The 17,936-nt window shown below is 38.8% G+C and overlaps 1 protein-coding gene across 8 annotated transcripts in view; it reads left to right on the top strand.

Moving 5' to 3' along the window:
* dock7 (dedicator of cytokinesis 7) overlaps nt 1-17,936 on the top strand; it is a 69,652-nt gene continuing 51,716 nt past the window's right edge. For 6 of the 8 annotated variants that reach the window (XM_053637042.1, XM_053637041.1, XM_053637038.1 and 3 more), the window contains exons 1-9: nt 3-192; nt 7,942-8,044; nt 10,939-11,114; nt 11,758-11,826; nt 15,229-15,358; nt 15,498-15,710; nt 17,080-17,165; nt 17,256-17,322; nt 17,778-17,927. In XM_053637042.1, coding sequence (XP_053493017.1) covers nt 155-192; nt 7,942-8,044; nt 10,939-11,114; nt 11,758-11,826; nt 15,229-15,358; nt 15,498-15,710; nt 17,080-17,165; nt 17,256-17,322; nt 17,778-17,927 — 1,032 coding nt within the window. In that variant the 5' untranslated portion in view covers nt 3-154. Of the gene's footprint in view, nt 193-7,941; nt 8,045-10,938; nt 11,115-11,757; nt 11,827-15,228; nt 15,359-15,497; nt 15,711-17,079; nt 17,166-17,255; nt 17,323-17,777; nt 17,928-17,936 lie in introns of all 8 variants that reach the window. The other 2 variants (XM_053637043.1, XM_053637044.1) reach the window with 2 other exon arrangements.

Here is a 17,936-nt window from a genome sequence, read left to right as displayed (position 1 = left end):
TTAGTTTGCCGGTTGTAGCCGTGTTTGAGGTTTGGCGCTGTTATCTGCGCTTCTTTTCGATATTTTACGGTATATTTTTATCCGTTTTCTCCCGTTTTATCCCCTCACCCTGGAACACTTGGGGAATCGGTGCAGTCAGTTAGCGGCCACAGCAATGGCTGAGCGCCGCGCCTTCGCTCAGAAAATAAGCAGGTAAGACTCCAGTTTCAGCGGCGTTTTTGAAACGTATACTCCTTTCCCTTCGTTGTTTACCGTCGTTTATTTGCTCTTTAGCTAGTCCCTGTTGGACGGCTGCCTTCCGTGGGTATTAAAACCGGTCCCAAATAAAGGCCTACAGTCGGTTTATGGGTAGCTAACGTTAGTGCTAGCGCTGTTGTTATAGCCTGCAGTCAGAGATGCCGAGTGACCCACCCAAACCACACGGAATGATGGCTTTGTGCCTTCGTGTACGTTTTTATCTGCTTGTAAAGTCGGGTTTACTCTACAGGAATACTCCACTGATGTAGTTTGAGAAGTCAGACCATGAGGTGGTCCTGGTTTCAAACGAAATCCTGCAAAATGAAGGTTGTCAAGACAGACACAAGCATTAGGTAGTGGATTTACTCCATGTGTAACTGTAGTGAACTACACTACATCCTGTCTCCTAGTTTCAGTTCATGGTACTGCTTAAGACTCAGATCAGTAATCAATGGACAAGTCTGTTATTTAATAATTGGTTTTATTTATTGCTTTTATTGCTAATCGCAGAAATTGAGTGTCACAGTATTTGGTGCCTTGTTGACACCTTGCTGCTTTGCTCAGTCTTGGGATATGTGTTTTTATGCTTTATGAAACAAATCCCCTCCCCCCCATTATCTGAGATTAAAACATCACACAATAAGATCCTGTAGTTACTTCTCATGTGATCTCCTTTTACTTCGTTACGTTGTTGCTGCACAGTTGGTGCCATTTGGAGCGTGCATGCTGCAACTACACAGTGATGGGTCCTTATTAATGGTATTGCTGTCCTTGTGCATTGCAGGAACGCGTTGCTTAAAGCTTTATTTCTTAATGATCTACTCCAGACTTGACATCTGACTTGAGTTATCCAGCTAACGTCGAAATCCTTCTCTTTGAAATACCCACACGGCAAGGTAGTCCGGCGTTCGTGTCGAAGCTGGAGGATTACCTGAACTATAAAGATGGATGATGTGGGATTTAACCAGGTGTTAGAGTTTTCATGATGTACATGTAGACGAATATATCGGATAATGTACTGCTAGTCGCTCGAAGCACGAGATCGGATTCAGAAATGGGTTCGTGAAGTCAAGTTTTTCCGATCCTATCTGGTGATGTATTTTTAACCTGAACTGCTACGGATGTTGAGGATCTTTTACATTTACAGCATTTATCCAGAGCGACTTACGTTGATCTCATTTTATGCATCTAAAGCCGGGTTCACATTGTACGATTTTGGCCATGATTGGGTCGTCTGAGACAAATTTTGAGAATTCTTAAAGATTGCTATAATCCTAGGATAAAATCTGTAGTCTTTGATCGCTAGTTTGACGTGTTCCCCGACAGACGATTTAATGGTCGGTGCGATCAAATTTTACCTCCGATTAAATTCTGGCCATGTCAGAAGATTTGAGATACAGTCCTGTAGTGTGGCTTCTCCTACTCTGTACGAGTCTTCTTGCGTGTGTCTATTTTTCACGTCTTGACCGTTGTACAGTTTGACATTAATGACAGCTGAGATCCTACAGTGTGACACGGCTTACAGTGGGGATCATGTTCGTACAGTCAAGCAACAGTCACAAAGGACTATTAAAAATCACACAGTGTGCACCCGGCTTAAGCGGTCGAGGGTTAAGGGCCTTGCTCAAGGGCCCAGCTTGGTGGTGCTGGGAATTGAACTCCTGATCTTCCGATCAGAAGACCGACATCGTAACTGCTGAGCTACCACTGCCCATGTCATATTATTTTAAAGCACATGGACATTGTGTGTCTGATGTTTCTCATAGAAAAAGTCATCTCTGTTAGTTACCATGCCAGTATGATGCCATCATCAGGTCTGTACCAGGTTTCAGACCATGTGTAGAGTTTTCATACTAGTTTAGCAGGATTTGTGTGTCTCTTTAAACACATAAAAATTTAACGATGATCCCTCTGGTTAAAGTCTTGCATTTTGATGAAAAATTATTTTTATATAATTAAACTATTTTTAATATGTTGGTTCATGTTGATGCATGGTTGATCACCCCCCCCCCCCCCCCCCCCCCCAAAATGTTAGTCTTGGAGAATTTCTGCACACCATCAGGTTTCCCCTATCATACGACTGCTAGAAACCAGTCTATCGCGTGCTTCATCTGTGATAAGTGAAGCCAGCCAGCTGCATCTTTACTAGCTGAAGGCGGCGTAATACACTCAGAGGAAAGTGCTATCCATGCTCTTCTGCATGCAAGAGCTCCTAGGTGCCTATGATTGGCCTGGGGGAGAGAGAGAGGATGCCATTCCTCCCACACAGAGAGCATGGCCAATTTTACTTTCTTGGATTCCTGGCCATGGATGGCCGTGACCTCGTCGGGATTCACGATGTCCGGACGATGCAGCAATTCTTTAAAAACACAATAATAAAATCTAAGGACGTTTTCACACTTGGTCCAAAACCTCTGCACTCAGGACCGATTCTGGGATCACTCGGGGCGGGGCTCATAATCACAGGGGTGGATAGATGGATAGATCGATCGCTTTATTAATCCCAGAGGGAAATTCAGCGATTACAGTAGCAATCCAAAGAGTAGAGTAGCAAGCAAGATTATTGAGAGTTATTTAGACTAATAACATATTCAGTAAGAACATGATAGAATATAGTATTGGCTATAGAGTGAGTATAGGCTTATACAGGTGCATCTCAATAAGTTAAAATATTATGGAAAAGTTCATTTTTTTCCAGTAATTTAATTCAAAAAGAGTAACTTTCATATATTCTGGATTCATTACACATAAAGTGAAATATTTCAAGCCTTTGTTTTGTTTTAATCTCGATGATTACGGCTTACAGCTCATGGAAATCAAAACTTCAGTATCTATCTCAAAATACTCGAATAAAGAAATTATCATACATAGAAACTAACATATTCGAATAAATATAAACATTCATATAAACCCGTCATAGAAAATTAATGAACACTCTTTGGCCAATCAGGTTTGAGAATTTAACTGCACTGTGATATAAACGAACGTAAACGACGACCCATCGATAGCTTAGTGTGGATATTTCGATGTAGTCTTCCTTTATAGTACTAGTTGAGTTTAAGTGGGCAGCTGTTCTACTGCTTTAATGGCCACTCAGCTCAGTGTTGTCTGTAATCTTTTAGGGTAAAAAATGGACTTTCAAAGAGGAAACACATGGCCGTGTGGTATGCAGTTTTCCTGGATGATATGGCTGAGCCTATAGCCGGCTTTGGTGTAGAGATTGCCCTGTGATCATTCCTATAACCTGCTTTGTCAGAGGATCGACTATTTCAAATTGTACACAACTGTTTGTATTTTTGTGCTTTGTTCAGGTATTGCATTTGTCACTGTATTTATTTTTAAATTGTTTAAGGTCAAGCATCAGGAAATGTAAAGCAACTTTATTACGAAAAAGCAGATATTAGGCTAAAACAAAGGTCCATTTCATATGTTTGCATAGATTCTTCTTTGCACAATAATAGTATACAATGTATTACCTGTTCTAATGTAAGTGATGACTTAATTTTTGGACACGCTACAACATTAAATGCAGCTATAAACTCCTATTTGTCGGATGATGAACCGTTTCTGGCTCTTTGTTTGTTGTTGTGCACACAGTAGCTTCAGATTCCTGTTCTTGGCTGACAGGATTGCAATTCTATGTGGTCGTCTCCTGTTGTAGCCTACGTGCGTGTGCGTTCTGACATGCTTTTAAAGACTGGTTATTTGATGTACCATTATATTCCTGTCAGCTTGAACCAGCCTGGCCATCCTCCTCTGACCTCTCTCAACTAGGCATTTCTGTTGCTCACTGAATGTTTTTTGTTTTGCGCACCATTCTTGGTTAACTAAAGAGGTGTGTGTGTGTTTGTGTGTGTGTGAAAATCCCATGACTTTGCCAAACATCTAGGTTAGGCTTATGACATAAGCATTTGTTATTAAAAAAGATATCGTATGTGCGTTTGGTGGGGGACACGGTGGCTGAGGAGTTAGCACGTTTGCTTCGCGACTCCCGGGTTGGGGGTTCGAGTCAACACTTGACCAATGATGTCCTGGTTGTTACTTTTTTTGCTGTGGTTTTATGCAAGCTTTAGCAGTCCTGGACGACGTTTTCATGACGTAACGTAATTGGGAAGAGATTTCTTTGAGGCACAGTGAGATCGGTGTATTTACAGTTTATAACGTCTGACTTAAATTGATTTAATTAATCTCCGATCTCCTGAAATGGTTGCAGAGCTCAGATTTAGTGTTTCTTACTAATACAAATAATGTGGAAAATTTTGTAGAAATTATTTAAAAAAATAAATAGTATAAGCCATTGTCTCAGAACAAGTGTGTTATGTTGCTGAAAATGTTATATATTTTTTTGGAAACCTGCCTTCTGGTTCGGAATGCATGTCATGTCAGTCAGTTTATAGACACGCCCCCAACCCCTCCCTTAACCTCCTTTTAAATCATAATGTTGAGAAGTTATAGAGCATGTTATAGAGTTATGGCTCGGCTTTTGAGCAGTCGACTGTCCGAGTGTGCTTCAAAGTGACGTCATGACTGTCCTTGCTAACGGTAACTCTAGTTAGGATTAGTTTTGTGGGCGGAGCTTTGTGTACAATTTATGGAAATGGGTACGGGCTCAATGGGTAAAAAGAAGATAATTCAAATCTTATTCAGCTCCGCCCTTTTAACATTTCTTTGACATGAGAGGAAGGTATTCAGGGTAATCTGTTGTCTAGGTGATCAGTATTGACATCTGACTTGAGTTATCCAGCTATTATAATTCTCCTCGATTTGATGAGTTCCCAGACTTTTGTTCTATTCACTAGATGCTCTTATTTTCCGTGGTCTGATTAGAAGATTAAATCCGTTTGGGTTGATGTTGTAACATCACTCAGTGTTGCTGTTTTTTTTTTTGTTGGTTTTTTTTCCTCCAGTTTTTTTCCTCAGGCTGTAAATTGGTCTTGTTTTCCATGTGCCCAAATTTCCTTGACAAGCAGAGACATTACTGTAGAATCCACCCTCCCATTTTGGAGTGTATTATTTTTTCCCCCCCATTGACTCTTCCATTTGGGGGATTTATTATAATTTTTTTTGCCATAGGCGTCGAAGATCAAAATAGTATGCTGACAGAAAATGCTAAACGAGGAGTGAATTTTTAAACAGCTTCTTTGCTATGTATGCGTACCAAGTAGAGTATGGATATGGACATTTCCTATTAAGGATAGTCTGGACACTATTTGTTCCAGACAGAGCTCAAAGAATAAAAATGAAACAGAAACTTTTCTGCTCCTGTTCCATTTTTCCATGGGAGAAAAAAAAAGGTAAAGCCGTCTCACAGCTTCGGAAAACAAGATCTTATCCTCATGTTGTGTTTCTGCTTGAACCGTCATTGCAGTCGAGTGCACAGTTTGTACCGGAACTGTCTCGGTCCAGTACAGCCAGGCCGTGAAACATGAATTGAAAGTTTTAACCAGTGTCTTAGTAAACACCAGACTCTTTAGCTAATTTTCTCAGGTTTGTCAAGACTAAATAAAGGCCTGACCAAGATCAACAAGACCACTATCCATATGGTGTTGGCTCTGTAACCTCTACTGTTTTGGGGGGTGGGTGGGGGGAAGAAAGTTTCACAGTGTCACACATCATCTGTTTCTTGACCTTTGAAACACTGACCTTGCAGCCTGTGCTTTGTGGCATGCAGCCACAAAAAGTAAAAGTGGACACCATAATAGGTTTTATACTAGGGCTGCAAAAAGCGAACTGTTTATGTGAATTAACCGACAAATCCTCTGTTCACACTGGCTTATAAATGAGAATGGGTGTAGCAAATATCATTTCGCTTTTTTGTTGATTTATTTTATTGTTTTTTTTGTGTAGCATCTTGTTACACTATTGACATTCTCCTCAAGGGTTTTTCTCTCATTTTGATCATATATTTATGTATTTATTATATATTTTTCCCAGTACTGATATTTAAACCTCGACTATCAGCCGATATTGAGATCCATCCAGTATAATTTTTTTTTACACGACTTGCACAAAACCATAGCTTTCGTATAAAAATCACTTACATTGCAAATGTAGTAAATATAATACGGAATAAATGTAATAAGAATAAAAAAAAATACAGGCAAGTTTCCTGTTCCAAGAAAAATCTCCCAAATCCCATTCCAGTCTTTGGAGTCTTTGTTACAGGATTGCATTCAAATTCATGCTTTTGAAAATTTTTCATGTTCGATCCACCATTTTTTGCTGGTATTGGCCAGATATCAATCCCGTTTATCTCTAATATTTATTATTTGACACGTGCCTGCTCATTTCTATAGTCTAAGTGACCGTCATAAATGAAACCGGATCCACCATGACCCTGATCAAGATAAAGAAATGAATTCATTAATGAAATGAATTCATATTTAGTGTCCATGACTAGTTGTATGTGTGTTGTTATACTGATTACCTCACAAAAGTGGTATAAAACTACCAGAATAAAAACACAGTTAACATATGAGAGAATTTTTACAACAAATAATGCTCAGCCAAAATGTTCTAATTGTTTCATTGCACTTCTTCCCCGGACGTTGCTTTACACTTCTTTGGACCTGTGTTGCTTTAGTAGACGCTTAGATCGCTGCTATAAATTCGACTTTTGTTCTACTGATGCAGGTGTTATGCTGTAAGGATCTAAGAAGCGTCTGGGTTTGTGCCTGGAGGGGTGTGAGGAGGGGGATGTGTGGCTGTTCAGTTTTCTTCAATAGATCAGATAAGGGGTGAGCAGAATAATGGCCACAGGGTCTCTACATGCAATGTTTTTTTCACAAATGGAATGAACCGATGGCCTTTACTTGCGTTTATTTGATGGTTTTAGCCGTAGGGACTATGACCTTGTGTATGTACACTATATCTCCAAAGGGTTGTGGACTCCTGAGCATCACATCCATATGTGCTTGTTGAACAGCCCATTCCAGATTTAGACCCCCTTTACTGTTATAATAACCTCCACTCTTGTTGGAAGGCTTTTCATTAGATTTCGAAGCGTGTCTGTGGGGATTTGTGATCATTCAGCTACAAGAGCATTAGTGAGGTCAGGCACTGATGTTTAGCGAGGAGGCCTGGGGTGTAGTCGGCATTCCAGTTCATCCCAAAACGTGTTCAGTGGGGTTGAGGTCAGGGCTCTGTGCAGAACGCTGGATGTCTTCATGTCTGATGTCTTCATGTGTACGGGGCATTGTCATGCTGGAACATGTTTGGGCTTCTTAGTTCCAGTGAAGAGAAACTGTCATGCTACAGCATACAGACATTCTATACAATTGTACGCTTCCAACTTTGTGGCAAAGATTTCTGTTTCATATTGTTTTGTTGGCCAAGAATAATCCCCGATGTCTTTCCAAGCTTTCACAAGTTCTCTGTGATTCACAAATGAAACCTAATTAAACGATTCTTCCTGTTGCCTTTGTAGGCCATTTTGTCAGTACATTGAGTGTAAGCCTTTTGTGTTACCTTTCCTGCTTACAGTTACCAAGCCTCCCCTATTGTATGATATTGTAGATTATGACAGGTAGATTTTCAGCAGTGTATGTTTCATGGTTTCTGATGAAGCCTAGAGGGTGTTCACAGCACTTTTAGGCGTGTTGATTCAAATAACTTCTTCAAAGTGCGATATCACGGGACAGTTATCGACTCACGGTTTTATTGACGTGTGACGTACAAACTTGACTCTGTGTGTCTATTATTCAGGACTGTAGCTGCGGAGGTGAGGAAGCAGATCGCTGGTCAGTATGGAGGTTCCCCTCAACTCCTCAAAAATCTCCACATGGGGGGTAATGCTGCGAGCAACTCGGTAAGTGTAGCACAACAACTTCATCTGGTTCTAGGAACAATGGTCCTTTTTCTTATCTTTTGTGTATGTGTTCAGTTTTGAGCTGTTAGTAATTATCCATCAGGTATATACTTGATGGTTTGTGGTATGTTACAGTATTAACCTTGTCCTTTTTTTGGATGTTGGCCTTTACTCAGTAACGGTGTGTAGAAATGAGTGCATGTAATAAAGTAATGTGGGTTTGATTAATCTAAAAGTGGTGTTTTTAGCACAACTGAAGCAAGCCCATACCCACTATTTTATACATACATATATATATACTTATATGTATGTATGTATGTGTGTGTATATATATATATATATATATATATAATATTATTTGCATATATAATGTGACACCATACTTTACCCTCATATACATCACATTTACTTGAAACACACCCTTATTTATCCAGGTGTTGTGATAGTTCACCAATCAAAGTATAGCATCCCACAAGCTACGTGCATCTGTTCATTCGGCAGTTGAAAGTTAATGGTCTTGCTCGAGGACTGAACCATGACTGCTTGGCAGTGCTGGGATTTGATCTGAAGGCGTTCTGATCTTTAGCTCAAAGGCTTAACCACTAAACCATAAGGATTATGCTACATTCATCCAATATCCCAGGAAAGATGTAAATAGAAAGCGGGGAGGAGGTAGTTAGGAGTGTTTCTGGAAGCCATAAAAATAACGTAGGAGACAAAACATAAAATAAAACATCAATTATTAGCACAGTTTAAAGGTCAAAATCAGGCAGGATATTGTTCCAACTTCATAACTACATTATATGTAGTTATAAGAACACTATAGCTAGATCTTTATTAATTTTAGTAAAATATAAGTCCTGTCTATCTATCTATCTATCTATCTAATAGAGGTATCGATCTATCTATCCAATATAGGTATCTCTCTATCTATCTAATATAGGTGTCTATCTATCTATCTATCTAATATAGGTATCAATCTATCTATCTATCTATCTATCTATCTATCTATCTAATATTGGTATCTATCTATCTATCTATCTATCTAATATAGGTATCTATATATCTATCTATCTAATATAGGTATCTATTGAATATAGGTATCTATCTATCTATCTATCTAATATAGGTATCTATCTATCTATGTATCTATCTATCTAATATAGGTATATATCTATCTATCTAATATAGGTATATATCTATCTATCTAATATTGGTATCTATCTATCTATCTAATATAGGTATCTATCTATCTATCTAATATAGGTATCTATCTATCTATCTAATATAGGTATCTATTTATCTGTCTAATATAGGTATTTATCTAATATAGGTATCTATCTATCTAATATGGGTATCTATGTATCTATCTGTCTAATATAGGTATCTATCTAATATAGGTATCTATCTATCTAATATAGGTATCTATCTATCTATCTAATATAGGTATCTGTCTATCTATCTATCTATCTAATATAGGTATCTGTCTATCTATCTATCTATCTAATATAGGTATCTGTCTATCTATCTATCTATCTAATATAGGTTTCTATCTGTCTATCTAATATAGGTATCTATCTATCCATCTATCTAATATAGGTATCTATCTATCCATCTATCTAATATAGGTATCTATCTATCCATCTATCTAATATAGGTATCTATCTATCCATCTATCTAATATAGGTATCTCTTTCCATCTATCTAATATAGGTATCTATCTATCTAATATAGGTATCTATCTATCCATCTATCTAATATAGGTATCTATCTATCCATCTATCTAATATAGGTATCTATCTATCTAATATAGGTATCTATCTAATATCTGTTAGATAGATACATGCCTATATTATCTAATATAGGTATCTATCTATTTAATATACGTATCTATCTATCTATCTATCTAATATCTGTTAAATAGATAGATACCTATATTATCTAATATAGGTATCTATCTATCTAATATAGGTATCTGTCTATCTATCTATAGCAAAACAAACAAGAAGTAAACAACAGCATACAGTAGGGAACTTGATACCTAGCTGAATCAAGTGAACAGGTGTGCTAATGTTAGATAGCTCCTTATTGAGCCACTAAAATGTCTTACCTGTTCAGCAGGAAAAAAGCCATCTCTGTGTCAGTCTTCAATCCCTTCAGATCTGTTTTCTCCACCTCTCAAAAGCCATGCCAATTATTTATTCTCGTTTTAGCACAGGCTCTTTTTGACCGCAGGCTGTCCACAGTTTGAGGTTTCTTGGTTTTGACAACAGGTAATACCCCAGATGTCAACGTTTAGAACTATTCAGATTAAAAGCAGCCATCTTAGATGACAAGTTTAAATTCTAAGCAACTGTTGTAAGAACAACCTATAAACACTCCACCATCCTTAACACCCACACATGAGATATAGTAGTCGGGTCTTCTTCTGTTTACGGACGTGATGTAACCACGCAATGACGAATGACGTCAAACTGACATTTCCCATGAAATCCGACCTCATGGCTCAAATTATAATTCATTATTGTAAGCTTACAATTGTGAATCGGGGTAAGGTAAGGAGACAGTTTTGAACGCTGATTTTGTTTTTATGTATTTCCTAAATTGATTTTTATTCATTTTTAACCAAAAAAATACTGCAGCTTTTATTAATAATAATAATAATAATAATAATAATAATAATGTAATAATCTTAAAAAACATGAGATGAAAACTGAGTCAGAGCACATAAAAATATCAAGTGTAGAAATGGGGTTCTTGAATATAATAAATATACAATCGTTTTGAAGTTACTTACAACATAGACTTACTTATAATTATTATAAATATCAATTCTAATACTATACAAAAAGTCATTTTTGTTTCTTATTTTCTCTCTTCCTATCTATCTCTAGGTGCCATTGACTGAGGCGGTGGAGCCAGTGGACTTTGAGGAGTATTTGATCACTCATCCACCCATCATTGAGTCGGGACCTCTGAGAGACCTCATTGAGTTTCCTCAAGATGATATTGAAGTCATTTACACACCCAGGGAGTGCCGGACGCTGGGCCAGGCAGTGCCAGAGGAAGGGTGCGTATGTGATGCATTATTGTTGCTCAGATGAGACTTTCAGAGGGTTTTATTCAGTAATTTGTCATTCTGATATAATTCAGTAGATGGGTCTTGATGGTGAGTTGAGACTTGAGTCCCATGGCAGAGCTTTTTTCATACACAGTTTTTCCTCTTCAGTCCTGTTATTTTAAGCTTCCCACACTGTCTACTCGCACTGTTGTTTATTACAGTGCCTGTCGGTTATCCTTAAGGGTGGACTGGTACTCCTCAATATCCTGCCTGATACTCACACATTTAACAGCTTTCCTTTTTGCTTTACTTTCACTGGCCAAAACATGCGTGGCTTGTTTTTCCTTATTTTCCTTACATTGGGTTTTCTATTTCTTTTCAATTAATGCGCAGTTAACTTTAGAATACAGACATCTTGTGGCAATGGAACTGTATTTCCTTAATCTGTCACATCCTGTATTAACATAAGGCTTGTGTTCAGGGTTTGGTTCAGTAAAGATGTATGAGCTTTTGGTACTCAGTGGCCTTTTTCCATGATGAAATTTGTGTTACTATTAATAGAGTAAGCTCCTCACAGCTCTTTCTATACTTGTGGTGAATGTAGTTAACCACATGTAACCCATGTGACTCCTTTTTGTTAATCACTTTTCAGTGATAATGATGCACATGTCCGTGACTGTATCAGATCCTACACTGAGGATTGGGCCATCGTCAACCGCAAGTAAGACACTCGGATTTCTTCACACTTTTTTCTTAATTTGGCTTGTTTTACAAAATCAGTGAGTTATTGTTTAGGAGAATTCATGAAACAATAACAAGTAAAAAGGAGAAATACCAAGTCAAACTATACTGTATAAGAGAAATGTGTTCAATATAGGCACAATATTAAAAATATACTGTATACTATACTGTATAAGAGAAATGTTCAATATAGGCACTATATTAACAATATACTATATATAAAACACAAAATCCACTATATTACACATGGCAGGTTTCTCGACCCCGTGTCTACGAGTTTCTCTTGCCTCTCAAATTTGGAACTTTGGCTTGGTTTAATGAGGAAATTGGACAAACCTGATGAAGACTTGGAAAAACTAGTCATGTGATCATATCTGCAAACATGCACAGTGGAAAGACAAGATAGAGAGCACCCAAACAAAACATGTAAGCTAACACACAACCCACGAAAGCGTAAAGACTTGTCCGCTAGGTTTTCCCACGAACTGGGATGTAATCTAGAATAATGCTTTATGTATTCAGAACGTTTCATTTTTTATAACCAATGTCCAAGTTGCATAAAGCAACCCAAGCTACTTTAAATTACTTGTCAAACACTAATCTGTTTGTGAACGATTATACACCGATTAGCCATAACATTAAATCCACTGACAGCTGAAGTGAAGAACATTGATTATCTTATTACACTGGCATCTGTCAGGGGGTGGGATATATTAGGCAGCAAGTGAACACTCAGTTCTCGAGGTTGATGCGTTGGAAGCAAGTGTAAGGATCTGAGTGACTCTGATAAGGGCCAAATTGTGATGACTGGATGACTGGGTCAGAGCATCTCCAAAACAGCAGGTCTTGTGGGATGTTCCCGATATGCGGCGGTTAGTACCTACCAAAAGTGGTCCAAGGAATGACAACCGGTGAACCGGCGACAGGGTCATGGGGAGCGAAGGATAGAACGTCTGGTCCGATCTCACAGAAGAGCTACTGTAGCACAAATTGCTGAAAAAGTTAATGCTGACTGTGAAAGGTGTCCGAACACCCAGTGCGTTGCAGCTTGCTGCGTATGGGGCTGCGTAGCTGCAGACCGGTCAGAGTGCCCATGCTGACCCCTTTCCACCGCCGAAAGCACCTACAGTGGTCACGTCAGCATCAGAACTGGACCATGGAGCAATAGAAGAACATCATGGCACCAGGATGCCCTATGGGAAGAAGGCAGTGTGATGCTCTGGGCAATGTTCTGCTGGGAAACCTTGTGTCCTGGCATTCATGTGGATGTTACTTTGACACGTACCACCTACTTATTCGTTGTTGCAGACGAAGTACACCACCATATTGATTGTGAGTGCTTTATTTATGTGTGTGTTTTCCTCTTTTCTGTATACTCCAATAAAAGAAAAAAACGCATAAAGCTCATTATACAACGGTAGAGTAGTATTGTTTTAGATCTACTCTCTATAGGGCTTTTCACACTGCTCTTACCCCCGGGTTATCGTCGTTATAAACCCTGCTTTTAACCCCGGGTAGAGGAACATTTCACACTTGTAATTTAGAAGCGGGGTTAGCACGGTTTTTTGCCCCGGGGTTATGAAACCCTGCTTCGAAGCAGGGTTAGCGCCGCTTTTGTGGTGTTCACCCCGCATTGCTGTGCCAAACGTGTACAGTGTGAAACGATGCGGTGTTGGAATGTTATGGCTAGATGCTTAGCAACAGACACCCAATCAGAAATTGAACAGCGTGTGCCTCATCATGAGCTGTGTACAGTCACAGAGACCCCACGTGTTGTGTAAACGTTACAATCAAAATGATTCAACCCTCATTGCAAATCAGGTTTGTTGTCAAAATGTACAGACTTTCAGCTGGTTGCAATGAACAAATCAAACAAAAGCAATTGAAATAGCTCAACACAGCGAATGCTTCAAGTGGTTTCCCCAAATTCAACTGAAAATGCAACTTATAATGATTTCTCCAGTCTTGAAATTATTCAACCCCTTCATGGCAGTATCTTTAGTACTTTAGTAGAGCACGCTTTTGCTGTAATGACCTGCTGCAAATGAGATGCAGAGCTTCTGGCAGCGTTCCTGAGTAATCTTAGTCCATTCCTCATGAGCAATGGCCTCCAGTTCAGTAATATTCTTGGTTTTGCGTGCTGCAACCGCCTTCTTCAAATCCCACCAGAGATTTTCTATGGGGTTCAAGTCAGGTGACTGTGATGGCCCTGTAGAATCTTCCAGGACGTCTTCTGCAACCAAGCCTTGGTGGAATTTGAGGTATGATTGGGATCATTGTCCTGTTGGAAGGTCCAGTGATGCCCAAGCTTCAGCTTCCTCACAGACACCATGACATTTTCTCCTAGGATTTCCTGATACTATAATGAATCCATCTTGCCTTCCACACGCTGCAGGTGCGGAGGTGTGGGAGGCAAGCCTGCCTCCCGTTTTCTCATTTCTGTCCGGACAAAAAAGGGAATTGTTAGAAAGTGTTTGAGGGACAATTTACGAATACCCAGGATTAATAGTTAACCCTGGGTGAAGTATGAGCAGTGTGAAACGTGAAATAAGATAACCCAGGATTCTGTTTACTCAGGGTTTAGAATGACCCAGTGTTAACGATTTCAAGTGCGAAGCCCTTCTGAGAAACGGATATTTTTTGGGTACTCTTGAGCATCTACTGGTCCTCTTCTCACTCTATTTTTTGAGCGTCCTTGCCCCGATTCTCTTAGAAAACTTGTTTCGTTTTTTTTTCTCTTAAAACGGTAAGTTGGTGTGCATTACACGTTAGTACAGTACCTTAAATATACGCTATTTAAGAATAATTACAGGCCCCTAATGAGTAATTAGACTGTCCTAAATCCACTGTAATTTCACCTACAGTGTTCTCAGCAATTTCATTTGTATAGCCCATGTTTCTTGTACAGCTCCATTTCTCTTGCATTTAAGAGAAAATAATAATAATAATAAAAATGTGTGTGTATATGTATACATATAAATTAATATTAATTATAGGTGTTTTTTCAGTTATAGGAAAATAACATTGGGGTGATAATGGCATAATGCTACCCTGTCAGATATTTGTTCATCCTTAGCATAATTTAACATTATTTAATTGTGATAAATTTGAGACAATATTTAAGCAAATTACTTTTATTTAGACATAAGGTAATATTAACACATTTTGCCTTCAGTGTCTAAATGCACTTTTCTCTCAGAGGTAGGAAACATTATTTGAGAGCTGATCATTTGATCAGAAATGAATAAAACACCAAACAGACCAGAATTTAGGTTTTTTTTTTTTTTTTTGGTTTACAGAAATAGGCCATTGCGGTTCAAAACAAAATAATATGCCGCTTTTCTGTATTGTGTGTAACTCTTTGTATTAACTGGTGACACAGGTACCATAAGCTGGGTACAGGCTTTAACCCAAACACGTTGGACAAGCAGAAGGAGAGGCAGAGAGGTTTACCCAAGCAGGTGTTTGAGTCAGATGAGCTGCCGGACCCCAGCAGCTATCAGGACGATCAGGTAAAAACATCTGCACACACACTGACCTGGAGTTTCCATTCACCACGAGGTTAGGATTAAAATGTGAGCAGAGAATTAAGAAAATGAAAAGGTAAAAGAAACCAGCTTGGGTAATTAATCATTTGTGTGTATTTGACAGGATGATCTGAAGCGCAGGTCCATGTCCATAGATGACACTCCTCGGGGTAGTTGGGCTTGCAGTATATTTGACCTGAAGAACTCTCAGCCTGATGCTCTGCTCCCTCATCTGCTGGACCGAGTGCCGAATGAGGAGATCGACCGGCACAACGAGGAGCAACGCAAATCCAACAGGCACCGAGAGCTCTTCGCCCTGCACCCGGCACTCGACGAGGTGTGTTGGCGGTTTCAGTCTGTTAAGCACAAACCGCTGTCTTCTGTAACTAAACTTACAGTCATACTAGCAAGTGACACATCACTCCTTTCACTTGTAGTTGTGTAGCTTGTGGGCTTGTATTGTCCAGCGTTTTTGTTCCACTGAGAAGCAGTAGTAGCTGTACGCAGCATCTATATGGAATAAATTTGTGCCAAAAGTATTGAACGTAACTTTTCAAGAAACGAGCAAAAAATATACAATGAGAGAAGACAAAACACTCTGTAAATGAAAACAATGAACCCGGTGGCAAAAATTTAACATGAACAGCCTTCAAATAAACAGCATTCTTTATTAACTGTTTTCTAAGCTTCGTTTTCACTGATCATATTTACGTTTAAGTTTACGTTCTCCATTCTGGCACAAATCTCTCGTGTAGCGGGGCTTAACAGCGCTTTACTCTGATTTGCTAGTGAGATTTGGATCGACAGTTCCCTGACCTGGAAGTAGAGACTTCATTGGCGTGAATTTTGGAGAGCGTTAAGGATGCGGTTCTCTGTATAGTTAGTGTTTGTGCTTTGTATTGGAAATTACTTACTTACTTAGTCAGGATATTAGTTTGCAATTAATATTTGAGGTTTGGGGAGTCTCATACGACCATTTTTTCGAGATGAGCTCTCAGGAGCAGCAAGCAGCATCCTCCTCCTCCTCAGCTGGACACTGAGCTGTTGATCCAACTCTTACTAGCCAATGAGAGTAAATCACTGTTAAGCCCCGCCCACACGAGAGGTTTGTGCCAGAATGGCGAACGTAAACTCGCGGAGAGTAAACAAAAAGTTTGAAAGCGCAAACAAAAACTCTAGTGAAATTGTTTGCCACTGAGTTCATTGGTTTCGGTTTCAGAGTGGTTTTTTTTTTCTTTCTTTCTCATTGTATATTTTTCTTCGTTTCTTGACGTTACGTTCACACGTTGCATTGTTGGCAAATTAGCAAAGCAAGCTAACAATTTAAGCTAAGCTATGTATTGTCACCAGAGGCACCGACGGTCTCTGCTACTTCCTTCTAAGCTTTAGGTGTTGTATGAAATTGTAGCTTTTGTATAGCCAGTCGTGTGAAATTTACAAGCTTTACAACTTTACTCTGTTGCTCTGTCGCTGAAATTGAAGCTTTCTGAGACACGTACGTTCAAATATGTACGTTCGAACGTAAAAAAATGAATTGTCCTGTTTTCTGACAACACATGGCTGGTTTAAGGATTATAAAAACGTATAGTATATTTTATAAGGGATTGTGAGTATGTGTGTTATAGCTACTGTGTATTTTGCAGGTTTTAACTGCTTATTTGTATTTCATTCCCATTGCTTTCTCGTTTTTTACTTTATTTTTTAAGGAGGAGCCAATTGAGCGGCACTGTGTTCCTGATGTTCCAAAAGAGCACTTTGGCCAGAGACTGCTTGTTAAGTGCTTATCCCTGAAGTAAGTGCCGGACAGTGTAAAAAAAAAAACGTCTCCTACTACGCAGTATTACTTCCTGTTCTACACTGACTCTCTGCTGTCCCTTTTCAGGTTTGAGATCGAGATTGAGCCAATATTCGCAAGTTTGGCCTTGTATGATGTCAAGGAAAAGAAAAAGGTAAGCTTTTATGTCTGTGCTTTTATTTTTTATATATATATGTATATATATATATATATATATATATATATATATATATATATATATATATAAATAATGTGTATATATGTGTGTGTGTGTGTGTGTGTGTATGTATGTATGTATGTATGTATGTGTGTGTGTGTAAATTTAAGTAATACCAGATAGTCTGCATTTTAATCTCATATTCATCGTCATAATAATTTATGCCAGAGTACAGCACCGAAAACAAAAATTATGCTACTGTACTGTATGCTACTTATACACTATATTTCATTTCTTACATAATTATGGCTGTAGGTTTGGCCATTATGCCGCTCCATAATCTGACACTAGAGGGCAGCAGTCACCATTTTAAAGAATCCTTGTTAAACAAGGCCTTACAGGGTTCTTCATTTTAAACTCTTAACTTTACTGTTCTTTTTGTTTCCCTTCAGATATCAGAGAACTTTTTCTTTGACCTGAACTCGGAGCAGACCAAAGCCATGCTGCGTCCTCACATCCAGACAGCTGCTATCTCCACCCTGGCCCGCTCCGCCATCTTCTCCATCACCTACCCCTCCCAAGATGTCTTCCTGGTCATAAAGGTTAGCTCT

The sequence above is a fragment of the Ictalurus furcatus genome, chromosome 11 (genome assembly GCF_023375685.1).
Source record: "Ictalurus furcatus strain D&B chromosome 11, Billie_1.0, whole genome shotgun sequence".
Lineage (NCBI taxonomy): Eukaryota > Metazoa > Chordata > Actinopteri > Siluriformes > Ictaluridae > Ictalurus > Ictalurus furcatus.
Note: the sequence above shows the minus strand (reverse complement) of the source record. Positions and strands in the feature narration are given on the sequence as shown.